Source organism: Daphnia magna, linkage group LG8 (assembly GCF_020631705.1).
Source record: "Daphnia magna isolate NIES linkage group LG8, ASM2063170v1.1, whole genome shotgun sequence".
Classification (NCBI taxonomy): domain Eukaryota; kingdom Metazoa; phylum Arthropoda; class Branchiopoda; order Diplostraca; family Daphniidae; genus Daphnia; species Daphnia magna.
The window spans coordinates 2,388,559-2,415,093 of NC_059189.1; the positions used below are offsets into that span (position 1 = coordinate 2,388,559).

Sequence of the window (26,535 nt, forward strand, 5' to 3'; positions counted from 1 at the left end):
TTATGGATCATACCGATTGGTGCTAAACCATATCTGGCATTGAAAATAATTTAGGAAGGAGTGGTTGAGATACAAAGGGAGTCCACAGTCACGAATCGATAAAGCGGAATTCTGCAACGAAAAATTCATTGAAAGTCCAACATTTACCACATTTGGTGTAAAAAAATAATGCTATTGTACATTGTACCCGAAAATCATGTTAAATACAGATTAATTTAAAACCCACGTTAAATGTCAAGAGTGAAGGTAAACTATGCTGTTGCTATTAGTTTCATAGTGTCGTCTGCTAGAATAGTCAGAATGAAATGGTGACGATTGTGTAAGTGAATTTCAAAGACGTTTCTAGCAAAAACAACATATCATAATGGAGCATATAAAAGTGAAAATTTTCACATTTTTTTGTGCTTAGATTTACCTTAATGCTATATATTAATTTTTTTTAGGATGTGCTTTCTGCAGCGTCACGTGGTATTTTAGACAGTCTGAGAGGATTTTTTCTAATATTTACCTTGGACCGAGAAATTGAATTACAGCGTAGTCTTAAACGAGAAACCAAGAGCAAAATTATCAGACGTGCTCAAATGACTACGCCAAGTACTTCAAAAGAAAAACAGGAGTAATAGTAAATCAGTATTAATTCAAGTAGACTGAAATCAATAGTATTTCGTTTTTAAGGGAACCTCGAATACTGCACAGAACACTTCAGTGTAGTCTGTTGAATGGAGGGGTTTTCTGTCTTTCAATATTTGCCTTTAATGGCATTATTTTACCTTTAATTGAGGCTCTACTTACGTTCAGCTTCAGTTTTGGAGGGCAGCTCAATGCTGCTCAATGGGTCTGGTCTTGGACCTCACCTGTTCTGTCTGCAACCTTCTCAACATTGTGGATTCTTCCTTTATTTGTTTTAAGCAAATTTGTGAATTGTTTTTGGTTCCAGGTAAGTTTAACAAGCATTGGAAATAATTCACAACTCTCAGCTTATTTTGAATCTTGTTTGCTAGGATATTGCTGATGCTGCGTATAAATACTCAAGAGGCAGACCTCAGCTTTTACCTAGTATTAGCAAAATGATTGCAGATATGCTTTTTAGTATGGTTATTCAAGCACTGTTTTTGGTTCAGGTATTTGAAATAGCTTTGAAACAATTTGCATGAATAGATCGACTATTTCCTTAACTTGAATCTTCTTTTGTCACTCCAGGCCATGGTCATGGGACTACTGCCAATTGCAGTTTTTAATGGCTTGCTGTCCATGCTTCATATGTGCCTTCTTTATTCTTTATACTCATTTGAATACCGGTGGTTTAACGAGGGGTGGGAATTGCCAAAGCGCCTCACTCACATCGAAAACCACTGGCCTTATTTTTTCGGCTTTGGTTTGCCATTAGCAATCTTAACTTCAATACCCTCATCTACTCTAGTCAGGTACGATGGTTTCCATCAAGTATAACTTTTCATCATAATGTTTTTGTATTTTTCCAATTCACTATTCATAGTGGATGCGTTTTCTCTGTGTTGTTTCCATTTTTCATTATTAGTGGTAACGAAGCTCGACCCACTACCAAAGCCAAGTACGTACAAGTACAATACGTATTCAAATCTTGTCCCACTTGAATTTACAGCATTCATCATTGATTATTTCCTGCATATTTGATTTAGCAATTATCCTCTAAGGCTATTTTCTCCCGTCGTCGCACTTGCCAACACGGTAATGAATAATAATGTGTTTACATTTTTGACAATTTAAACTCATTATTTTTATGTTACATTTTCTTTGATAGATTTTTAATCGTACTATTGGTCGTAGCCGATCCACCTAGATGCCATGAAATCCTCTACAATTTTAGTTTCACCTTTTACGCTGAACGTGTGACCAAGATCTTTAGCCTATCTTGGTTGTGAACGAATAATTTTGATCATGTACAATGGATCATCAAATCAGGATGTGTACAAATACGGGAATAAGTGATTCTTGTTTTCTATTATAATACAAAACATTATCTTCTGATATTTCAATAGGTTGCCCTTCGAACATCTCGCTTTTCAGCCTTGCATATTGAAAATTGTTTAAGGCGATATTTAAACAGAAATAGCCGAAAGAATTCTCCTTACAATTTAACTCAACATGTATTCATATTTTATAGCAGAGGAATCTCCAACCGTTTTGTGGAGAGGCTGCAAGAAAGCACATACCGGTGATCAAACAAGACGGACGAGCCTCTCAGGTACAAACCTAATCACATGGAGCTAATAAGTGAAATTGCAAGAGCATGACCTCCCGTGATTCTGCTCCTGGGATGTGATGCAACATGGTGACAGCCGCAAGCTTGTGTTCCAGCTGTTCAAATATTGAGCAAAGCCTTTGGCCTTTGTCGCAGCACGGACGTGCAATAGCTTTGGTAGTGATTTTCATTATTGTCACAAACGTTATACGTCAAATGGGGAAAAAAGTAGGCTGCTGCATAGTAAATAATCCAATGTTTGATTCTGAACCGTCACCCTTCCAACGTATTTCGTCACCTAAAGTTTCCCTGCCTATGGCACTGTGGTCTTATTGGATGCTTGTACAAAAGAAATAAGAAAGACAACGTTCCAACTCTGAATCGATAACACAGCTGTTGCTGTGGATTTTAATCTGAAAATGATTTGATTTTCGTTTATAGCTAAGGAACTCATATAAGTTTTCATGCCTTGATGGAGGTGAATTGTGATTTATATCATCCAACGCCATTGCTGGAGGACTTGGTGCTAAAGGAGCGAAGCAGTAAATAATCAAGAAGACGGGCGTGCAGCCACGTCGGATTTGGATTTAATGCATGCATATGGCACGCCCGGGACCGTCGTCAGACAATACGAAATTCTCCAAGATCACTTAGATTTCGTGTACCGGATCGAAAGCTGGATCCCTGTTACTCAGTAAAATCCCTTAGTTCCAGTGAATTATGAAATAGATTAAATTATTAGTAGAGAGCGCCACCGTTTGCAAGCTGGCAAATGTATTTTATATATTTTATACGGATATAGTTTCACACTAGGTGTTTGTGATTAGGTGTCGGAGCAAGATGGGGAAAGCGTATCGTATATGAATAGATACGATACACACACAAAGGTGTTTGTTTGTATAATACAGTAATCCGCTTAGAAGTGTTTTGGCATACACATTCGGCTCACTTGGACGGGTGCGTATACTCCAAGTTGCTCGGGAATAACCCCTATGGCAACAGATGGGCAGCAGTAGCGGCAAAGCTACTACTGCAGAGCTTTAGATCGACGAATAACTAATCTTATTCGTAAAAAGAAAGCGGACTTGAAAATGTCTGTGGTATTGCCAAAGGACGCAGACCCTGTCACCCACGGTGGGTCACGTTCTTATAAACACACAGAGGTTCGAACAAGCTGTGTGTGTATGTGAAAGGCTAATCTCCATGCAATCTGTTACATACGGCGTCACATGCATGGGTGTGTCAATAATTTTCTATCAAAGCAAACTGCCCCAACATGCACCAGATCTTTGCTTCGTCAAATAATTAAACAACATCCGCATTTTCGAACTGGTGTTTACTGTACCACCCATCGCCTTTCAAGTTTCAATAAGTGGTGTGGCGCGTGTGCTCTAATGACGCCCCACATTCGAAACATGGCCGACATCAAACAAGAAATCAACAAACTATCGAAATTCAAAAACATATGATGGGTATCCTGTTTTCAATGGACACAGATCAGTAAATTCTCGTTCGGTTTCTAGACTCGTAGAATGGTGGAATGACTGGAATGGAAATGAACAATCGCAGTCGAAATCCGACGACAGTCACCCAGCAACCACCAACCCCCTCCGACATGTTTGGACAAGCAGCATTGAATAAAAAATCCATCAGGTGGAAAATTTTCGATAAAGATCTGAAAGAAAATGTGTCACACATGATGTATCGTTTTTTTTTTTCAAGATTATATTTTCAGATAATTCCAAACCATTTCAGAATACAAAACTAAAAAACCAAAAGTTAAATAGAAAAACGATGTAACGATATCAGTGGCAACGGTGCCCCCTTTCCCCAATATTTCAATTAATTAGAGAAAAAGAAACAAAAGACAAACACAAGACCAGTTTCCTGTCGCGTGTTGGACCTGATGCCGAATCACAGGCATTCCTAGTTTGGTGGCGCCAAGGGGAACATGTCTGTGATCCTTAAATATTTTTGCTCGAGGAAGACTCCCAAACTTGCACGTAAACTTTTCGCATTTATCTTTCAGTCAAGTTTCTCGGCCATCACCTGCAATAACTTGATGACAATTCTCACGGTGCTTTTATTACGAAACTTTTTTGAGATTTGGAAACGACGAATGCCTCGAGCCATGTTTTCCATGTTTTCTGGTCGAGCACGTGCCGTGTGCTGCACGCATTTTCCCTCCTTTTTTCTTTCTTCTGCACACAAACTGATCGTCACCTGCTACAGTGAAAAGAATTTCAACAAAACTTTTGTGAAGGAGTGACTCAAACTTGCCTGAAACTTGTGTAATCAATAACCTACGACGATTGAAATTGTTTGCCGATTTGAACGCAGTTGATTTAAGAAGAGGGTCCAGAACATCGAAATTAGGGTAAGTCACGAGCAAAAGTTTTTCCTACTTCAATTAGCTGAGTGTGTGTAGCCAACTTTTTTGTTTGTTTTTTTTAGACCAACTGGGTTCATGTTATCCGTCTAATCGATTCGTGATCCCCCCATGTATAATAGGCCTCTTTGTTCTCTCATTCTCTCTAAGCTAATGAGTCAGGAGAGTGTTTTTAGTCGTGATCAAACATTCAGACCACGAGTGGCTATCTATTAATTATAAAGTTACATTCACAATCCCCAGGCTATTGAAAAAATTTGTTTTTGTCACAAAAAGTTGCAAATTCGTTTTGTTTAGGCTCTTTCATTGAGGGTTTTCGTTTCCATTTGGTTTGATCCAATCTGCTAGTCAACTCGTGTTCACAGCTGCGTATCTAAATCGAATGTTTTTTCGCGCCATTTTTTTTTATCTCCCCCAAAGTGTTGATGCTCTCTCAACAACAGCAAAAAAAAGGAAAGCCGGGTGTTTCTCGTTCGTTGATTTTGTGAGTTTTTGCTGTCTATCTAGTGAAGAGAGGCCGATGTGAAAGCAATTGAATACAAAAGGGAAAAAAACTGTCGTGTGAGAGAGTGTCGGCCAGAAAGGAGCTCGAGGCTGATGCCCACACAAACGTGAGTGGGTTGTTTCAAGTGCACGTTTGTCTCGATTCGAGTTGAGCTTCAAGTATAGAGAGTGAAAGAGTCTATAGACAGTGGAATGGAACTCGAAGGCGCTTTTATTGGAAACGAGTGAGAGATTACTCGAGTGGAGGAGGAGAAGAAAAAAAAACACTTTTTTAGGGAGTGGGATTTTTTTGTCGGGCTTTGATGGTACTACATTGATTTTCGTGAGTGTGTTTGGTCTTATTTTTCTCAATAGGTTGTCGCTCTTCTTCTTTTTTTGGGATCCATTTTCGCTGACTGTTTAGTTTGGATCGTTTTCTTTTGTTCCTACGCGATCGATCTCTTGTACCGATCACGTCAGCCTATTCTTTCGTACGTTTTTTTCGTGAAACTTTTTATTTACCCATCCGTCGGATCCCGATGGCTATGCGCTAACATTTCTCAGAATGTATCATCTCACACGGAATAATTTAAGTCATCTGGGATATTTCAAAAACTTTTTGGTTTTCCAAAGACCAATTTTTCTTGTCGATGGATTTTGGATTTTTTTTTTATCTTGCATTTTCATCGCTTGTGTTTTCCTCGAAATCAGGAGAGAGTGGTCAGCAAATGTTTTCATTTTATTGGAGATCGCATTACAATTTTGATTTACGATCGAACCGTATAGAGAAATCTTGAGCACTAATGTCAAATTGGTCTATTCTTATTTCTTTCCACCCCTATTTTTATTTTTATTCATTTTTTTTAATTATTATGGAGGGAGGATTGATTAAAATCATTTCCATAATCATAAAAAAAGAATACACCGTCTAGGGAGGCAAAGATGAGAATCATCTTTCGAGATGGGCATCCCCCGATCTCTAACACACCGGGCTGGAATTTATTTTGTCCCTTTTTTTTTCATCCCTACTTTTATATCGAAAACAATATAAATGCTTTGAATTGTCAGCCGTACTGTCTTTATCTATCTCGCTCGAAGGCACGCCGAAATTGCTGATACATTCAAGAAAAGAAAATTGGAAAGAGGCATTTCTATAAAAGGAGCTATGTAACAGTTAGGGTTTTCATGAAGACACACTTTTCCATATGTCTATTTTGTGTTCTTCTTTTTTTAAAAAAGATGACTAGATAAAAACAAAAAATATTCTTCTATATTTGTAACGAAAAAAAAAAAAATGAGCCGAATTTGGAACGAGTCCTATCCCGCTGCGTTTGTCCCTTCGAGCGCATCAACCACATTATTAAGACGTACATGCACGCAGCACTGAAATGCATTCCTTTTTTTTTTGTTTTCGCTTGAATTGTTTGTTATTGTTGTAACTTTTTTCTTGTATGCATCGGCTCAAATTGGACCGATTTTCTTTCTGCTCATTATGGCAAAGAAAAAAGGAAAAATTTCCTGGAACATGTTTATACTTGTCAAGATTTTAAAAAAATGTTAAAAAGAAAAGTTACACAAGGACGTGCCGCCCTTGTTGCTTAGCTGCTGTTGAAATCCGACTTGTTTCCTTTTTAAATTGCCGAGTTTGGTAGGAAAAAGAACTTTTTGAAATCAATGCGCTCGTTTTTTGTTGTTGCAAATCCTTTTAAAGAAAAAGGCAATTTTTTTATATTGGTTGAAAGGGGGGGGGGGTTTCGTGAATAATTAAGACACTGCCGCCAAGTGATTGTCTGAAACTCATTATTCAACAAAGTTAACATTTCTTTTTCCCCCACTTTAAGCCCCGCAATTTGATGTTGTAACTTTCAATTTCTTTTTTTCCAATTACCGCTATCGATGTATACCGAAAGCTGCTTGAAATTGATCCGATTAAAAGATATTACAACTGCCACAGAAAACTTTGGTATACTATTTCTTTTCGTGAAGAGATCCCTCCCCCCTCCAACCCTGGGGGGATGAACCCCTCTTATCCATCCTCCCTCTCGTTTTTCATATGTAAATATATGCTCCCATCTCTTGCGAGTTGAGTACTTCGCTCTTTTTTTTTTATATACTCTGCATATGGACATGCCAATCTAATTGCTTTCGAGAGAGATGAGGAAAAACTTGTTCCTCCACCACCGTTACCCTTTTGAAAATTTCCCATCCAATGATGCGATGTGTAACGCGGAGAATATAAAAAAGGAGGATAAAGGCGAGCGCTCCGACTATGAGGCGGCATTATGCCCTACAGTGTTTTATAGCCGTTTTTACTTGGGAATTGTCGGATGTTAACCATATTGAGAAACGAAATCAACTGTTCACTTATTTGTGTGCGTGCGTTGCGCGGTCGATACAACGGGTTAAGACATGGGAGGAGAAACGAGAGAATGCCAAGTCTATTATACAAAAGTCCAAGCGCTTTCGGCCAGTTCAACATTAATACAGCCCGTTCCTATTATTTTGTCGTGTGGGTGTGGGAGCTATTTCAGCGTAGAGGTTCACATAGTTGTAGCAGAAAAAAAAAAAAAAGCAAATCCATCAACGTCTCGAGCAACACCCAACCAGTCTTCGTTTTCTTTGCTATTGCGCCAGCAACGGTTGATTGAACATCGTAATGAAGATTGAATCCACACACTGTCCCCCCCTTTCTTCTCCTTCAAACGCGCCTAGACGTTTCCTCCTTTTGGTCAGCTCTTCCCATATCCGGTGTGAGGTCCATCTCGCCATCGCATTCGGTGTGTGTGTGTGTGTGATGTAGTTGTTATCATCGAAACAATGCCAACAACAGTATTGTTGTTAAGATGATGGCAACTAAATTTGATGCTAGTCGGCTACATCCACCTGTTGGAAGATACATTTAATAGGCAAATCAGCAGGGCTGGGAAAACATGGCAATTTTGTTTTTGATAGGCATAACAACAAGAAAAGACGGGGAAAAAGTTTTTCGGGGATAACTTTTAACAAGGTCCCTTGTTGGTTGTTTGTTTCGCTCGGAGCATCAAAAGGATGGCAAACAAGGCTCGTTATTTATTTCCAAGTTATTGCGCTTGATATATTGTGTCTATCGTACACTATATATATGTATTCACTTGATTTTATTATAGAAGGGAGAGGGCTTTGTGACGGATGGATCTCCTTTTTGTGTGTGTGTGTGTGTCTTACGCAAGGATCGGTGGAGGTTGTGAACCGTGGGAGATGGTTAGGAGGGAAGAGTATGAGTTTCCCCCCCTTGTTATAATTAATGACTGACCTGTCGAGGTTTGAGGAGATCGGCGCTTATCGCCAGCCGCAGTGGGGGCTGCCGTTGACGGCCTCAAAGGATTGACGAGCGGTCCTTGTCTGCTACTTAGTCCTTCATCCAGAACGGCTTTAACGGCGCTGGAACGTCGGTGAGCCGAGCCGATTGACGATGCCGTGCACACAACCGTCAATTGATTCCCGCTACCAAAATGTTGCCGAGTCAATCTCTTGATGTGTAATCCTATCGTTGTCGTAGCTTCCGGCGTTGCTCCGGAGACGAATTGACTATCCACGGCGGCCGAGGGCGTCCGCCACCGTGTTGGGTAAAGGGTAACCTCATCGTCGTCATCGCTCTTCTGTATCGATTTAGAATGGGGGAAATTTTTGCTTTTGAATTTGAATATTTTTTTTTTAATTTAATTTTTCTATGACGTTGCACATGTTTTGTGAATAACTGATTGTCCCGGCAATTAAAAATTCTTACCAATTGGCCGTTGATTATCCAGTGAAGACGTGAAGCTGGTCCGTAATCGAAAGATGTGCAATTTATTCGTAGTTCATCGTCGATAGCGTAGCGTGACTGGATGTTGTAAATGACGGGGTCGGCCATAGGTGCGTCTTTGATTCAAAATTGATGATAGCGAAAAAATTTGCATATGTGTACAATGTCGATGGAAAAATTGGTACACGAAGAAAATGCATTCCGTTATTACCTTCTATCGTAATGTTCATCTCACGGTAGTCTGTTTCGAAAGTCTCTTCTGCTGATACTTCACAACGGTAGATACCTGACGTCCCGGGGACTTTTTAATTTTAATATTTTTTTTTTCAAAAACATTTTTGTTGTATTTAAATAATTTTGTATCGTGTTGTATAAATTTTCGATGTTGACGATGTCACGAAAAATCCATCCGTCACGCGACCCGTTCATTTGCATTTTGTAGTCGAGATAGCAGCAGTCCCGAAAAGAACGAAAAACAAAATTTGTAGTTTGACATGAATTCTTGATTTAAATTTCAAAGTTGCGCACCAACATGGCGTATGACAAGTTTCTCCGCATTGGACGATTCCACCTGCCACGAGAATAATTTTATTAATAACAAAGAACATTTTTTTTATTCGTCTAGTTTTTAAATTTTGAAGAAAAAGAAATTGATTTTTTTTTTCGAAGAATTTTTACGTCGACGTAGACATCTTCAATGGGGAACGATCGTGACGGGGGTTGCAACTCTGGTTGAAAGCGGTAAAATTCCCGGGTTCCGTGAAACCACTTGACGGCATAAAGACGATCTCCCGCTTCTAGATCGTAGCGGCAATGCAAGATGATGTCCATGCCGCGGGTGACGGTTTGTGTCGGGCCCTCCAAGCCGCGCATCACCAATCCCTGTCCGCTACCTTTAAAATATATATTTTTTTTAAATAAGAAAACTCTTGGGCAATGAAAATGTTATCGTTTCAACATTTTCACAATCCAAAGCAACAAAAAATGATCCAGTGGCAAAAAAAAAAACAAAAAGTAGAAATTTTGAATAAACTTACATGTCCAGCACATCAGGATGGTCAATGTCCAGCGGCTTGATGGTCCCACCACACTCATCACAGCGATTGTTGCGGACGGGTTTTTTGTCAGGCGCTTGAAAGTCTAATGAAGCTGAACTGCACTCGATGCTCGTTACAGTCAGACTGGGGAATAACCTGGGGAACTCCCGTCTTGCGTTCACTCTTTGACGTTCGTGCGTCTTAACTTCATTCGCCCTCCTCCCCCTCCTTCCACTTTTGTGCGTAAAGACTACTAGTATTCTGTGTATATATTACACACACACACACACACCAATAGTGAGGAAGAAACACAATTTTTTTTTGTTTAAGAGAAACTTGCGTTTGATGGTCGCAATGGTTTTCTTTTTAGAAATAAAAAAGCCAAGAAGGATTGAATGCGGCTGGGGTCGTCCGTTCACACACGACAAGAACAATCCTACCAGAAACTTTTTTTTTTTTGTGGGAACTGTGTGTCTTGATCACCCAGCCCCGATCGCGTGCGCTCGACGTCTTTTGAAAGTGACACATGTTACCATTTGGCTGTAGTCCAGCCACTCGGTTCCCGTACACGGGGTGTACCATATAACCGATCCATCAGCCAGTCCCAGGAGTTGGTTCATCGACCGTTAGCGTTACTCCGTGAAAAAGAACAAATGGTATTATATATAGGGACAAGAGAGGATGGATTGTATGTTTATATCGGTAATGTGTTTATATGTATACATTCACTATTCTTTTTGTGTGTGTGTGCAGAGGAGGAGATGCGCTACAAACTGTGTGTGATTTTTGTGTGGATAGCAACAGGCGATGTTGAGCTCTTTCGTGAAGATTGCTAACAAATGGTTTCACTTTACAACTTGACAGGCCAACAAGAGAAACTACCGGTGTCTTACCTCCAGTCCTTTTTGCCTAACAAGATGACATGCGTCGTGTAGGTGTTTATGGCCGACTACTAACTAAAGACCCTCATGGTAATAGTACCTCCTGTGGGTTGTTTGGATTCTGACTTGCACACCCGCACGGCCTTCTTTTTAGCAACGAGGTAAGCTGAGCTTCAGCCTTTATTATTTTTTTTTTTCTCTCTTTTTTGTGTGTGTGTGTCTTGAAGAGATGAACATGTGGTAGCGGAGGAGCGCAAGAGCCTCTTGCTTGTCTTCGTGTACGTAAATAACGACATAGAAACTTGACATAAGATGTCTGAGCTAGGATATCGGATGCAGGCCTCTGTCCGTCTCTCTCTGACTTGTCAGCTGTGCTGCCATGTCCGGCTGGATCAGTTTCCCTTATCTTTTTTTCGAGTTTATTTTTCTATTGTTTCCGGTTTAAACGAGAAATATCTTTACTTAAATAACTCAAGTTTTCTTTTCAACGAAATTCATTGTTCATTGAAAAAAAGTCGATTATTTAAAAGCTGCTGGGAAATCCTAAATGTTTTTTTCCGCGACAAGTTATGCCACACACGCAGCCATTTGAATTTTCAAGTTATTATTGGGCAGAGTGCCATGTTTCGCCGTGTTGACTTTTTACGATGGCAAACTATACCCGAGTTTTCTTTAACGAGGTTCGTTCGAACTTTGTTCAAAATGAGTTGATGCGCAAAAGTTGAAGTGTTTTTTTTTAAATCGTCATATTTTTAAAATGGGATTTTCCATTTGCGCTCGCTTGTTCTCGGTTTTCCTTTTTGCCCGTTAAAATAGGGATCGTTTTTTTCTTTATGTGCACAACCAGCTGATGGATCAATGACTCGTGATCCCCCTCTACAAAAAAAAACCCGGAGGAGAATGACTCTTAAATTTTGGGGACGTATTGGCGTCGAAAAAATCCGGACCGATGCTCTTTATGTTGCGTTCAAAATCCCGCCGGACGTGCTGGTCTGTCCGAGCGAAGCTCACACCAAAAGAAAAAAAAAAAAAAAAAGATGGATTCGTATTACATCATGTTTTTTTCTTCTTTTATTGGCTATAATAGAGCGCTTTTTTTGATTGCTCGTTTGGCTTGACTTGGTAGTTCGTTTCTTTTTTTTTCGGAGACTGGGCGATTTGGGACAACAAGTCTGGGAGTCTAAGAAGACATAGGAAATGGGGAAATGGACGGGCCATCTCACCCAGGAAATGGCCAGCGCCCAGCGATCAATCAAACAGCAGGCGGCTCGCTTGATGTTGTACAACATATTTTTTTTCTCTCTCTCGTTTTACTGTACAATTTTTCTTTTTTTCTCCATTTTTATTTCTTATTGGTACATGATACAGCGCCATTCACGTTCTCTCTCCATCACATAGTGCATTATTGTATCTGAAAACGGCCATAGGCGCCGGCCGAATGGCTTTTTCCCTTTTTTTTTCGGAGAAAATGATCGCCCCTTTTCATGTGAGTGGTTGACTGTCAGTCCGTGTGCGAATAAAAATTCCTTTTAAATAAAAAAAAATAAAAATGAAAAAAAAAAAAACTCGAGAGAGAAATAGATATATGGACGTAATTGAGACATCCTTTCGGGACACGACAGGCCACACCCATATTTGGGCAAAGTCGGGTTCCTCCTTGACAATTGACGTGAAGGGCCCCAAGAGTTGCGCCGACCCTCATTTCAAGTGGAATGACGATTGACTACTTTCTTTTTGTTTTGTTGGCTTCGACTTTTATCTTCTCTTACTTGTTTTATTTCTCCATTTCGTCCGAAAAAGGTTTTTCGTAACGGCTAGTGTTAGTTAGGGTTATAATGTAGTCTATTTCAAACATTACCCTGAAACAGACCCATGTTTGGACTTTGCTTCCATTCTACAGTCGAGTCCTTCTCGACTGAAATTGTATAATGATTTTTCTTTTCTTTTTTTCCGAAGGGGAAAGGATCCTTGAAAACGAGCGGCCCCTGATACGAATCGACAATGAACCGCCGTTTTTATTTTTCCTTCTTTTTAAATTTTAGTTTTTCTTGGGGGCTTGTGGTCAGCCAACACAGGTGTGTCTGTGTGTGCGTGTATCTATATATAAAACAAGTTATCATTCATCTCAAATATTCTCTCGAATTTTTTCTGATAACAAATCGTCGATAATATTTTTGTTCTTTCGAACGGCAAGAATCTTTTCCAAAGGTCTATAGGTCTGTAATGATTGGGAATAGAAATGCAGCCCCGGCGATGATGTAGCGTGATTTGTGTGTTGTTTCATTTCTCTCTTGTAACGTTTTGTCTTTTTCTTCGCTTTCTGGAGGGGAGGGTGAAAAATTAAAAAAAGAAAGAAAAGAAAATACAAGCAACAGCTGCTTGCAAGAGGATCTAGAATCCAGAGAAAGAAAGAATAAGGTGAGGAGGGGTTGGAAAAATAGGTTATAGAGGGGGGTCATAATAGATGTCTATTGATGCGCCAGAGACACACACTGGCGTGCCAGAGGGGGCGTGTGTTGTTTGTACGGAAGAACTCTTGTGTGTCTGTTTGCACCTGGCCTTTTTTTTTTCTTTCATTTTTTGCTGCTGATTAGACCATCTCTTTCTCTGCTTTAGCCAAGTTTTGTACTCTACTTTGTACGTGTCGTCCTTGTGCCCATAGATCTGCTATCCTCCTTGCCCCCTCGCTGAGAAGATTGGAGGGACTTTAAAAAAGCCGTTTAAACGGTTCTCTCTCCGTCTGTTCGATTATTTTAAACCAACAGGTTTCTCTATTCTTTTCATTTTTTTCTTATTTTTTCTTTTTACTTGTTCGTTTTTTTCTCGGTAAGGGACCAGATGGGGGGTCTTTATTTCGGATGGTTCAAGTCCCAATGTTTGGTTGTCGGGACCTTTGGGTGGTCAACTCGGTTATTTCTCTTTTTCTTCCTTTTTTGGAGGTTTTGAATCTTACGACCGATGGCGTCCCTACCGAGAGAAACGGCCTGAGACAAATTGATTTTCGTTTTCTTCTTTAACTCTGATGGCGCGTTTTCTTGTTCAATCGTCGATACCTCGTTGATGCTTGATTGTGTTTGTTGTGTTTTGTAGTATGGACATGTGTGTGTCTTGATGGCTCTTCTACTCCTGCAAGACATCTTCATTGTCACTTTCCATGTTCTGTTTGAATAGAGTCGAGAGAAAAAAAAAGCCCCCGGAGTTGAATGTCTTGATCGGTGGAACGTTAAACCTCCACCACTCTTTTCTGGGGGGGATGAAAAGAGAGTCTTGGGGCTGATGGGAATCCTATTGAATGACGAGCTTTACACACACAGACAATCTACGTTTACAATAGACTCGATATGATGCGATTAGTTACGGGTTTTTAAAAGGCTCCCGTCACTTTCGTTGAATGAAGCTGTCCATCATTTCAACAACAACAACAACAAAAAAAATGTAAACTCAATACCCGAAAGACCAGGTGTCGGATAGGACCCCTCCCTTCCACCTCTAGTCGACCCCCTCTTCTTTATTTTGTATTTGTTAGCCATTACACACGCACAATAAGATTTTCATCCAAAACCTCGTCCCAACACTTTTCCCCTGTTGGTACATAACACCGGAAATTCGAAACCCTGCGCTGGAACAAACGGCCACAGGCCTTCGACACCCTTCTGGTGTTGCTTCGCGTCCGAAAATCATCCAGAAATGCCTAGCGTTTCTAAGGAATCGATATCGTATAGACCTGTTTCTTGTCTTGTGTACTGGTCATCTCGAAACGAAGTTTGAAGAGAAATTCCAAACGTTTTTAATAGAGGCCGTGACCGAAGGCGTTGAGAAAAATTGCGTTCGCCAAAGAAGTCGATCCCTGAAGCTTTTTGAGCCGCATTACGGACATGGCGTGATGAATGTCAATTATCTAGTTGTTATTTTTATTTTTTTTAATGGCGTTTGAAAGGTACAGTGGAAAAAAAATGGCCGACAGTTTTTCCTGTTGGGTGTTTATGTTGTTGTTTTTCCGACGGATGTTTATTCAAGAGCATCCAACCGGTCGTGTTAACGGCCAAAGTCGTTAACTTATTTTTTTTTTTTTTCCCTCTGTTTAGATCCCGAGTCATTCGCATAATCATAAAATATAAAAACAAAAGAGTATATTCTATGATTATTCAATGCAATGGAAAGTCACACCGGATAGCGTCATTATCGTTACCTGTTCTTGGTGGGAGGCGTGTACAATATGCGATACTGTACGTTGACGTAGAGGAAACGTATAGAATTATTTTAAAAAATAAAAAAAAGAGTCATAACTTTTTGGTGGCTATTGCTTTTTAGCTCCTACATTGACTACTCCCAGTGCTGAAAGAGCCATGTCTACGTGAATATATATATATATTTTCCCGTAGGCACGAATAAACGTGCCCCAAGGTTGTTGTTTTTCCCCTTAAAAAAAAAAAAAAATCCTGCGATTGAACGCACGCAAATGGCGAGAAGACACGCGGGGGCTATTTGAAATTGTGCCTCTTCGCGCGCTTCCCCCAGGTTGTAATATTCCGCTGGGCGTTCAGATCCCTATCGCTTTGCGTGGCGTATTTTCAAGTTGAATCATTTTTCTTTTCTTTTTTTTTTTTCGATACGACGATGAAACTTTGGTACTATAGAAATTTATTCTGCCCTCTTTTTTTTGTCGACTGCTGGGCGAGTGAATTGGTGCCGTCTTGTTAGCACGTTCCCATGGAACGAAGAAAAAGACTAGGGAAAGAGATCCATCATCCCGTTGTGTACCACGAGCTGCAACTTCTTCCTTGCACACTATCTCTTCGTTCCGTCTTCTTTGCCTCGTCTTCCTTCATCATTTCTCTTTCCTATATTTGGGATGAGCGCGAGCTCGATTCGCATTCACCCAAAAAAACCCGCACGCACGCCACACACAGATAGAATGAGATAGAGAAAAAAAAGGAGAAGTAGATAGATATCGGGGATATGGAGAACGATCTATCCAAAGAATGTCAAAAAAAGGAAATACTTTTATATTTTTACATTGATCCTCACGCAGAATTTCTCTTTTCTTTTTTTTATTCAAAAAAAAAAAAGGTATTTCTATTTGTTTGTTTTATTCGTCTGATGTAATCATTTCCTTCATGAAATGATATCAGCTGTCACCCCTTTTTTAAAAAAGACTCGCAAAGGGAAAAATAATTTCATTTTTTTTTTGTTTCAAAGTTATTGCGCGTGCCTAGCCTTTTTTTTTTAAATATATTTTTACCGGGAAAAAGGAATAACTTTTTATGTACACACAATCGGCTCTGGCGTCTCTGTTTTTACACCTGGGCACCTGGCGGAAGTGGCGATGGTTATAGGCGGCTGGCTTGCCGTTCGCATTGGCTCTGTGTGTGTGTGTGGTGGCTATATCCTCCTTTTTGTGTGTGTGTGCGCGTTGTTGACGAGAATGATGATAATAATAATGAACTTGTTGCCTGATTTGACGAAGAAATAAGGCAGCACCGACAACTTGGTGAGCAAGGAGGGGAGAGACATAACACCGAGTGTCTAATGACGGTCGTCTGCGCTTTTCATTTTTCGGAGGGCTCTATAATATATTTCTTCTTGGAAAATGAAATAAGAGGGAAATGGCCTTTTGCCGGCCGAGCTTTTTTTTTCTCATTTCTGTTGAAGGATGATGATGAAGGTAAAAAAAAAAAAAGGAAAACAATGAGAAAAGAAACGTGAGCACGAGAGATGCCTGGAGGTGAACTCATAGGCTAGAGTCAAGTCGCGGTCGTTCAACGTTGGTATTTATGGTGAATGAATGAATAATTAAAGGGAGCCTTTTCCCCCCTCTATTCTTTCTTACCTTGTTGAAAAGCCGAAGGGTCGATATATTTCTACACTGTTGCAGGATACGCATTTATAACTTGACAGATTGCTCTATTGTTCCTCCCACCCTCCGTGCATTTTTTCTTGTACATTTTTTCGTGCTTTTCGAAATGAAAACACTCGCAGAGTAAATCAGACCCCGAAAGAAGAAGAAGAAGAAGAAGTTGTGCTTGAATTATTTGAAAAAAGAAAGAGAATTCTCATAATTCTATAGACCGCATAATGTTTTAGTCAGAACCTTTTGAAAACTGTTTTGCAAGTCAATGAGTTGTATTTTTGATCGTGTAAACATCATCAGAACGGTGATTGAGAAGGAAGGGGCTTGTGCGTGAGCCCTTTTTTATTTATTTTTTTCTTTCTATTTTCTTCTGGCTTTTCGTTTCCGTTGGTGGTTAACAATTTTCTTGCATTAGAGAAAATGTGAATGAAACGAGAAGGGGGGAAATCTATTGGGCCTGCCGGCAATCAATTTGATTTATACCGTCGTTCAGTATCAGTTGATTCGAATAGAGAACTTCCCCTCATGTTTTCGTTAGTTTTTGTTTTGTCGGTTTATTATTATTGAATAACGAAGATTGAGTTTTTGTTTTGTTAAATCAAAGTCGTTTTCTATTGTCAGTCGGAATAATTACAATTATTGAGAGATAATCTTTTCTTTAAAACAAAAAAATGATTGGCTGAATTGGAAGGGCAAACAAAGCCTTGGCGTGCGGGGGGGATGCGGAATCGGGAAATGGACGGTTTTGGTAGAACGCAGGGGAAAAAAAACTGATCTCGTTATGCCGCACCACTTGCTACACTTTTATGTCGTTCCCGTGGTCCTCTTTCGTGTGTCAACTCCCTCCCCTCGAAAAGAAAAAAAATGGGACTCGAGTTCTGTATCCCGGCCCACATCCATCTCTCTACTTTGCGTGTGTATGCATGTACTTTGAGGGGATTTAACAAGCTTTTCGTAGCCAGTCATCCGCACCGATAACACGATAGGCAAAAGAGGAGACATGTAGGATAAAAAAAAAAGAAAGAAGTCAGCCACCTTCAAACTTGACTCGTTATGTTTGTTATGTTACCCAAACTGTCTTGGTCGCAACTTGATCATGAAACGACAACTCAAGATGACGGAAGTCACCATCCATTTCCTATATACGAGAAGGGAAAAGTTTAGAGAGGGGGGGGGGAGGGCCAACCTGTTAAACTCTTGTCGAAGCCGAGGGGGGATCTTGGTGATAGGCCGTCTTTCTAGATGTTGATCTGAAAATGTTGTTTGGACTCTTTTTTGATATGAAGGCAATGAAAAAAATCTGCCCCACTCATTGCAGCTCTCTGCCCTTCTTGTCGATTCGTAAGGTTCCGGTCACGTGACTATTACATCAGAAAGGCAGGCTGGAGAAACTCCCACTACCCTTGAATGTTCTACTAGCCATGAAAAAGAAAAATGTGATGGGGGAATACATGTCTAGTTCTATACACACACAGAATCCACATATAAACACGCGTCCGATGTTTGATATGTTTGAACGTTAGGCAGTTATGCTGGATGGTGGCCAATGGAGAGTGGTAACGCTGGACCCCTTTTTTTTGAAGGGTGAAAATCGAAAATCGATGGCCGAAATTTTTTTTTTGGTTCGAGTTGCGTAGGTGGAGGGGGGACTTCTTGAAAATGAGAATATGGCGAGGTGTACGTAACGTGGGGAAATGGCTGATGAAAAGTTGGATAAACACGAGGCCAACAGAGGAAGTGTATATCTATATATCTAAATATATTGTGTGTGTGAATAGGGGGAAATCCATCAATCTGCGTCAAAACAACTTTCTTTTGCCTCCCTAACGTTCGTCCTTACTCGATATTACATTTTTCTTTTTCCTCCTCTCTTTTTTTTGTCTTGTTTTGTTGTGTTATTACACGCACTTTTTTTTTTGCGCTTGATGCCGCCCAAACGGTCATTTTCGTCCCACCTTTTTTTCTAATAATTTTGCCGCCCCAATGGCGCCGTGAAATCATTCATCATCGATGATGTGTCAACAGTCTGGGGGAGGCAAAGAGGTGGGCTATTGTCGCATCACTTGCCTAGAAATCGGAATAGAAAAACAGCAAAAAGAAAACAGACAAGAAGGGGAAACAAACAAAAAAAGAGCATATGTAAATTTCAGGCCCTTTTTATTTTTTGGCCTGGGAAATGAACAGCATTCCATACTTTAATGAAAGACCTTCGAATATCTGCAGGTGTGATTTTAAAAAATGTGTGGAGCAAGTACCGTACACTTTGATCCAATCAATAAAATCTCAATGAAATTATCCTCCAATTTTCTCTGCGCCGCCTATGACAATTAGAAAAAAAAAAAGGTTTCCCAGCAACACAAGGGATACTTACTTAGAGTTTATATTGGCCCCCCTTTTTTTTATGTTCCGTGGAATTGGATTGGGAAACGATTGTGTCAAGTGGTCGGCAGAAAAGACATCAGTTTCTACTGGTTATAATTTTCTGTCTCTATCCACTTGGAAATCTATGCGGGTTAACTTGTTCCTCCTCTTTTAGCTGTCCGTCTTCTTCTTTTATCGTGTTGATAAAGTAGCCATTTGGAGTGGACGACTAGGAAATATAATGTCGTCCCACCTTTATTTTTTTTCCCCCCTCAATGTTTCTTTCTATTCATTGCCGCCTTCTTTTAACCATATTACTTTTTCTTTTTAGCTACTGTACACGTAGGGAGAAAATGCGATTACCATCACATAGTTCTCTCTCTCTCTCTCTCTTTTCTTCTACTTCATCTCTTTTTCAAAAGGGGATAACACACACACAAGCACTAGAGCAAAAGGTAGAAGGGACAGGAAGAATGTGTTTTTCAGAGCTTTTTTTTTATATTTTTAATCGTCGGTTGTTTGAACTAGTTTTAAAAGACAGACAGGGACAAGTGAAGTAGACAGTTTTCCAACCCTCCCTCTGCAAGAGAATTGTGTATGTCCAGGAGCGAAACTTGTATTTGAAAAAGGAAGGGCGGAGGTTAGTAATGGTAGTAGTTTAAGAAGAAGGAAAACTACTACTACTACCTGTGTAACTGTAACTCGAGTGTGTGTGTGTCTTATAGTGCCCCGAAAAAAGCAAACCTCTGAAGTCGTGAAGTGTGAGGAGGAGACCTAACACAAGGCACGTTCCTTGTGACTGTTGGCTTTGATGGGCGGTCAACAATTTGAGCAAACATTGAACCCGAAAAAGCTTCTTTACCTAATGACCTTGTCTTTTTTCTTTTTGCAACGAGTAGAAAAAGGGAGGCTTTGTGTGTGTGGGAGAACCAGATTGTATAAGTACCTCGTATGGTGAATGGCCGGCAAAAAATAAATAGCCAAATTGCATTTTTGCCTTAAATGCCGACTATTTTTTTTTGTTGTTTTCTTTGCATTTTTTGACAGTTATACATAAAACATGATGATTTAAACCGGTCTGCTGCCTCTGGTGTCGTTCTCTCCCTTTTCAAATGGGAAAGAAAGAAGGAAAAAAATTTCGCCAATTTCGATGCAAATTCGGTAGTAGTAGTAGTTGTTGTAGTAGTAGCAGCTCTCTCTCTCTTTCTGCTCTCGACGGTGAGTTTTGGTAGGATGCAAGCAGCATCTGGCGTGCGCTCGCCATCATTTCCGATGCAATATGGTTTGATGGCGCATCATAAAAGTCACGTGCTGTGTGCGCTCTCTCTCTCTCCCTGTGTGTACACTATAGATCGAATGAAATGCGCACTGGTCCGACCCTCTGCTTCTCATTGCTCTCATATCCATTTTAGACGACGTGCGCGCTAGTGACGCAAAAGAACCGAAAATAATAATAATAATATGAAAAAAGGGGGGGGGGGGCTGCTTTATTTATTTTTATTTTTTTAGGGCCGGCTGGGTGGGTTGTGTGTCTTTTGATTCTAATTCAGAGAGAGAGAGAAAAAAAGGAAAGGAAGCGACTTGTGCTGTAATGTCTATCCCTTTTTCCTTGTTTAAAAAAACAAAAAACTAAACAAAAAAACAGAGGGGGATCCCAAGTGGTGTTTGGAAACCCCGAAATAAAATAAAAGAGACAAAAGCGTGCTCATTGCGCAAGCTGGATGGATGAGGTCCCCTTTTTTTCTTTCTCTGCTTACGGTATTTTTATTTTTTTTTCATGCGATATCTATTTTTTTTTTCTTACCCAAATGGGCAAAAGGTACTTACTGCACTGCGGTTAGCCAACGGGCTTCATATTACACTCCACCTACACTCACGTCCCCGCTGCCTTTTTTCAGTGTACATTTTTGTATTTCCATCGTTTCACTTTGCCAGCAAAAAGAGGGGGGAGAGTCGAACAAGTTGACAACAAGCAATCGGATGAGAGCGTGATACACGGTAATGTTGTAGTAGGCTTTGTTGTCGTCTTGTTCGATGATGATGATGATCCTCTAAACTATAGTCTTGGCGATTGTGTTTTAAACACCAACATGGAGGGGTTAGGAGGACGACAAGGAAAAAGCTTTTCTGGTTCCCTCTTTTGTTTTGTATTTTATTCTTGCGAGTGATTGAGGACACACTCGGCCCTCCCGCAGAGTCCGAACCCGAGAGAGGGACAGACAAGACACAACAAAAAAAAAAAAAAAAAGAAGAGGTTGTTTTCTTCTTTCTTTTTTGTTCTTGTGTTGGCCGGAGCTGCGCCACTTAACTTTCGATTGGAGATGACATTGAACATGGGCCATCACCGTCCGATGGCATGCTGTGACAACAAAAGAAATAGCGCACACACACAGCCATAAGACAGAACATTTTGGAGACAACCAGTAGAGGGTAGTATTAAAAGACCTTTAGTCTAGTATAGAAAAACTAAGCTCTCCCCCCTGTCTCTTTGTGTGCCTCTTTTGTTGGGTCCTCCTATCGCCCCCCCCTTCCACCTTCTCATTCCTTTTTTTTTTTCTCTTTCTTTACTGACGTTCACTATATTCCGGATGTCGGCATTGTATTACCTCTCTTCTTTAAAAAACTATACACGCATAACACTCGGGGAGGTTTATTATTGACTCAATTTTTTTTTTGTTCTTTGTTGAAAAAAAAAGAAAAATTTATTGGTTTTTTTGTTTTTTTCGCTTTGGGTTTTGTTTTTTGTTTTTTGAGAGGGTGGGTCCCATCGGGGCTTCTTTCTTGCCTACCTAACAACAAAAGAAAAAGAAAAAAAACGGTGTGTGTGTGTGTGTGTGTTTGTGAACACCTTTTTGTGTTGGATAACACGCGTCAAACTAACACGATAGGAACTTGGCCACCTACGTGGCCGTCTAAATATAAGCTCCTTGTTCTTGTTTTTCGTTATCACCCGGGTGTGTGGGAGTCGCGGGGGAGGGGACAGGCCATGCATGTCGTTAATATAACCGGATTCGTTGAGGTGTTATAAAGGGGATCAATGACAAGAAAGAAAAAAGAAAAGAGCAAACCCCTTTTTAATCCGTCAAACATAAAACAAACTAAACTAAAAAAAAAAAGCTGGACGTTACGCTCGAGCGGTACACGGGGTTCTCTAAATGGCGGGAATATTTGAAATGATTTAAAACAAAAACATGAAGGAATCGCCCCGGCTTTGATTTTCTTTTTTCTTTTTGAAAACAAAGGCGATCGATGGGTGTTTGTTTATTGATCAGAGTTAATTCTTATCGTAGCCAATGACGCAAATGTCAACGTTTCAATAAATAAACAAGACTTTGAGAGTGGGCTATTTTGCGACATCAATGTTTGATGCGTTGATTCCCCGTGTCACGCAGCAGAAGCAGAAATAAATAAGGAGGAAATGAACAAATAAAAGGGATCTAGTGTATAGTATAACAAGCCGACAGAGAGGAGCGTGACTTGCCAAGTGTCACAGAAGACTCTAACTTTTTTCTTTAGAGTTTCCGACAGAGAGGGAAATGTCGGTGCGTTGGGAGCGGGAAAAAGAAAAAAGTTAAAAAAAAAAAAAAAGAAAGGGAAGTTGGGAAGGAATTTCATCCGTGGGTGAGTTCTGTATTATAACGGCACTCTTGACAGTCGTAAATATAAACATATACAAATAAAGATGGAGACGATGCAAAGTAGGCCGTATGTCAAGTCCTCAGAGAGAGGCGAATAAGACTTTGCTCTCTTTTCTTTCGTCTGCAAAACAAGACACGTCATTCGACTTCTACTTTGATCAGACGGCAAACCGAGAGAGAGAGGGAAAAAAAGGAGCAACCCACATCCCCCCTGTTGTATATGTATTTTTTTTTTCTAATAAAGAAAAGAAAAAGGAAGGCTATACCCAATGTTCGTGTTGCGTATCGTTTCGTCGCCGCCTGTGCGAAGCTTATCGATCAAGTTTTCAAGTCGATACACATTCAGTCGTGTTTTGAAAAAGAGGGGGGGGGGCACTGTGTGGCAGCATATGTGCTTAGGAGCCGACGTGAGTTCACTGATGAGAGGAGCAGACAGCAGCACACAAAAAAGAAGGAACTCGTTGGCAAGAAAAGTGAGTCCCGTTCAAATGACAACATCTTTTGATGTTTGACTGTATGTGCAACAAAAGCTGAGACATTCCTCAGAGTCGTCTGTTTGACTAGGGTGGCTGTGAAAGACTCATGTCGCCACATTCCGGCTGGATAGAGAAAAGCTGGTTGGATTATATGGTTTTTAGAAGAAAAAAAAAGGTGGAGGAAATTCGGGTTTCGGGGCATATGGTCCCCAAAATGTTTAATTTCGAAAATCAACGATGCGAGAATGTGACGTCAACTGACACTACACACTTTGCGTACCACTCTCTCATCTGGTCTGTCACCATCGCGGACGTACGGAGAGGACGTCAGTGACAGAAGAACCAGTTGGATATTTTTATTTATTTATTTTTTTTTGGGTGGGGGGGGTGCTTTGATATTCAACTCTATAGAGAGTCTGATGGTCGCTTCTTTATAGAAACTTGGGAGGGTTTGAAGTCTTTTGAATTCCCATATCCGCCCTGTTGTTTAATATCGTAGGCCTTGTTGTCTCGTTTTTTTTTGGATTTTATTTTGGATTTTGCCGTCTTTATTGGACAGATCGAATTGGAGGACATTCTTACCCCAGGCCGTGACAGCAACTCAAACAAACACACACATACAAAACGAGTCCGATTGAATTCGTTTATTTCAAGAGGGTCTTTTTTTTCTTCTTCTCAGTTTGTTGTGTTTTATATAATAGTAAAAAGCTAAGTGTAACTCGATTCAATTTTGGATGCCAAAGAAGAAATATGAAGAAGAAAAAAAAAAAAAAGGGAGGAATGATGCTGGTGCCATCTTGGATAGTTTGGGGGTGGGGGGTTGGCTCGACTGGTGACGTTGGTGAGAGAAGCCGATGGACAATAGAGCAATCAGTAAAAAAAGATTTGTGTATTGCCTTGCCATCTTGTTCTCTCTCTGTGTATAGTGAACGTGAAAAAAGAAGAGAAATAATAATCATAATAATAATATCATCATGGCTGGCCCCCTTCTTTCCATTCTTTTCCAGTTTTTTAGTCTTGCGATTCGTAAAAGAACATATTTTATGTGTGGGGAGGACCGAACTCGAAGCCTATTGTCAATTCCGTCTTCTTTCTTCTTCAACTCGTCTCTCTCTCTCACTGTGTATATGTGATTCAATTGGAAGCTTTTGGCTTCTCTGCGAAGAAGAGTGCACTCTCGGATGAATTTCCAACGTTTCAGTCGGACGCCATTGTGTGTCATCTTTTTCTTTTTTCTTTCGCTTGAATGTCAGAATGCGTTATGACAGGAACAACACACACACACACACATGCACGCTTTTTGTATTATAATGGGACGTTATATCACTTGAAAATCCCTCCCTGTTCATATCCTGGCGACTTTATAGTTTATATCACACGGACAGAGAAAAGAAAGAGAGAGAGAGAGAGTGGATGGATACATATTTTATATACAGTGGCCCACTGCGGATTGTTACTATATACTAACTGTATATGTATATATATATAGGTGCGTTATAGCTACGGTCGTGGATTGCCTATTGTCCGAATCCGGTTGCCCCCCCCCCTCCTCATCCCTACACCGTATGCAGTTGTGTGACAATACGCACGGAATCATATACATTTATGTATGGTGTGCGGAAGATGGAACACACCCCACCACTTCCGTCCCTGGAAATAATTTAGTTTATTTTTTTTTCTTTTCTTTCTTCCTCTTCATCTCTATAACTGTGCAATAGGTCGTGTACATGGGAAACCTGTACCTCAATTTATTAGATTTTTTTTTTTTTTCACTTGTATGTATGGCTTTTGTGTTGGTATTATCAGCTGATTATTTACGTCTTTGCCTCGGTGCGTAAAGCCTACAAACGATTTTTATTTTCCCTTTTTGTGTGTGTGTGTTTGTTTTTTTTTTTTTCCCTTTTCTTTATGATCGGGTTAAAAGGCCACCGAACCAGACCCCCTTTTTCTTTTTTTTTCGCCCTCCAATTATTCGGAAAGCCACAGCTGCTGGTGGGAGATGTGCGTAGAGTTCCTTGCCTCAGTTGTTTGCATTCTTTTCCAATTAGCATGGCGTTCAGGAGACGACAAGCAACATTGTGTTCCGCTGAATGGATGAAAATAGGCATCTGACCTATCTACTAACCTTTGATTGAATCGTCAAATCAAATTTTTTTTTTTTTCCCCCTTTTTAAAGAATCGAAATGATGAATACGATCGATAAAGGGTTTTTTTTTCCCCGTTTCTTCTTCTATCGGCCTTCACGTTTCCGGGGCCAAATGGGTTTGTGTGTGTGTGTGTGTGTGTTGGAGGAATAGAACAGATAAAGACGGATCGAGAAAAGAAAAAAATCGAATAATGGTTGATGCGTGAAGCTGTCAAACGTGTAGAAAAAACTGGGCGTGATGGAAGAGCTCTGAAATACTTGGACGGGGTGGTGGATGCATCGAGTAGAAAGACAAAAAAATGCATTTTTTTTTTTTCAAAGTGGGAGTGAGATGGAAAAAAAAAGGCGACATCTGGTCAAAGGTTAGAATTGAGTCCTTTTTTTTTTTCTTGGGTCGGATCTCTGCAGGATGTCGTCTCACACACCTACTACACACCTGTCGCCAATATGTTTCTCCATCGCCCTTTTAAAACACAATTTTTCATAGAATTTTTGTTTTTCAAATTTTGATATTTATTCCTTTTCGTTTTTCTTGCTGAATAACTCAAAGCTATTCGTCATCATTTTTCTCTTGGTTAATGTGATGCCAACAAAACATCCGAATAATAATAGATTTCTGGCCAAATGGTTATCGTTTACAATTAGCGCCCCTGTAATTGTATAATTTTGCTCTCTCATTTTTTTGACGAATTTTCTCACTTGGCCGCTATTTCTGACGCTGGCGTCATAGACAAACGTTAGCCAAAGGAAATTGCAATTACTGAACTGTCACTTTTTATTCTCGTTATGATGATGGCCAAAAAAAAAAGCCCTTCAACCAAATTAGATAACCCGAAAACTCTTCTTTTTTTTTTGTGTGTGTCTTTCCTGTCCAACACCTTACACTGTTTGAGTTTTGATTGCCTCTTTTTTTTTTTTTTCTTTCTCTTTCTCTCTCTTTCTTTGGGTTTAGCAATTCTCACCTGCGGCCCCCAGTGTCTTGCGCAGGCGCCTGGCCAGCTGATGCTAATTATATTCATGTGCAATACAAGCGCGCGCGCGCCAGCCCATTCACTTGGAAATGGGCGAACGGAGATAAGAGAGGAAAGGTGTGAACCTGAATGCAGCTTTGACTAGATATGGTCAAGTTTCACGCCGATTAGCTAACAGGTGTGAACCGATCTATCCTGCGTGCGGGGTCACTCAATCAGCAAAAAAAAAAAGAAAATTATTCCTTTTTTTCTTTTTCTTTTTTCTTCTCCATCTGCGTAGCAAAAGAATCTTTTGAA

General features: G+C 40.2%; 3 protein-coding genes across 5 annotated transcripts in view; 2 read left to right on the forward strand and 1 right to left on the reverse strand.

Moving 5' to 3' along the window:
• Nucleotides 1-219: 219 nt before the first annotated feature.
• On the forward strand, nt 220-2,602 carry LOC116928437 (etoposide-induced protein 2.4 homolog). Of its 2 annotated transcripts, none has more exons than XM_032935521.2 (8): nt 220-379; nt 444-616; nt 676-937; nt 1,002-1,121; nt 1,201-1,424; nt 1,496-1,570; nt 1,659-1,707; nt 1,781-2,602. In XM_032935521.2, the coding sequence occupies exons 1-8, from the start codon at nt 365-367 to the stop codon at nt 1,817-1,819; spliced, it is 957 nt and encodes a 318-aa protein (XP_032791412.1). In that variant the 5' UTR covers nt 220-364; the 3' UTR covers nt 1,820-2,602. The 2 variants fall into 2 exon arrangements, with proteins under 2 accessions (XP_032791412.1, XP_032791414.1); XM_032935523.2 differs by having other exon boundaries at nt 1,538-1,570.
• Nucleotides 2,603-4,100: 1,498 nt separating this feature from the next.
• The window catches only part of LOC116928431, a 48,291-nt gene continuing 25,856 nt past the window's right edge, over nt 4,101-26,535 (forward strand). Inside the window, exons 1-2 of one of the 2 annotated variants that reach the window (XM_045178523.1) lie at nt 4,101-4,598; nt 10,779-10,956. The gene's annotated coding sequence lies outside the window, so the exon portion shown is untranslated. The remainder of the gene's footprint in view (nt 4,599-10,778; nt 10,957-26,535) is intronic. The other variant, XM_045178524.1, reaches the window with a different exon arrangement.
• On the reverse strand, nt 7,514-10,304 carry LOC116928436. The gene is made up of 7 exons (XM_045178526.1): nt 9,915-10,304; nt 9,556-9,770; nt 9,406-9,448; nt 9,089-9,178; nt 8,860-8,993; nt 8,386-8,731; nt 7,514-7,976 (listed from the first exon to the last, which is right to left on the reverse strand). Exons 1-7 carry the CDS (start codon nt 9,970-9,972, stop codon nt 7,900-7,902), a joined length of 963 nt encoding a protein of 320 aa, XP_045034461.1. The 5' UTR covers nt 9,973-10,304; the 3' UTR covers nt 7,514-7,899.

Bases quoted from the DNA above. Each gene is read 5' to 3' on its own strand.
- LOC116928437 (XM_032935521.2), top strand. The intron at 617-675 runs GTAATAGTAAAT...TTCGTTTTTAAG, and splicing joins ACTTCAAAAGAAAAACAGGA to GGAACCTCGAATACTGCACA. The intron at 1,122-1,200 runs GTATTTGAAATA...TTGTCACTCCAG, and splicing joins AAGCACTGTTTTTGGTTCAG to GCCATGGTCATGGGACTACT.
- LOC116928436 (XM_045178526.1), bottom strand. From the start codon at position 9,972: ATGAGTGTGGTGGGACCATCAAGCCGCTGGACATTGACCATCCTGATG. The intron at 9,771-9,914 runs GTAAGTTTATTC...TATATTTTAAAG, and splicing joins CATCCTGATGTGCTGGACAT to GTAGCGGACAGGGATTGGTG. The intron at 9,179-9,405 runs GTGCGCAACTTT...AAAATTAAAAAG, and splicing joins ACTTGTCATACGCCATGTTG to TCCCCGGGACGTCAGGTATC.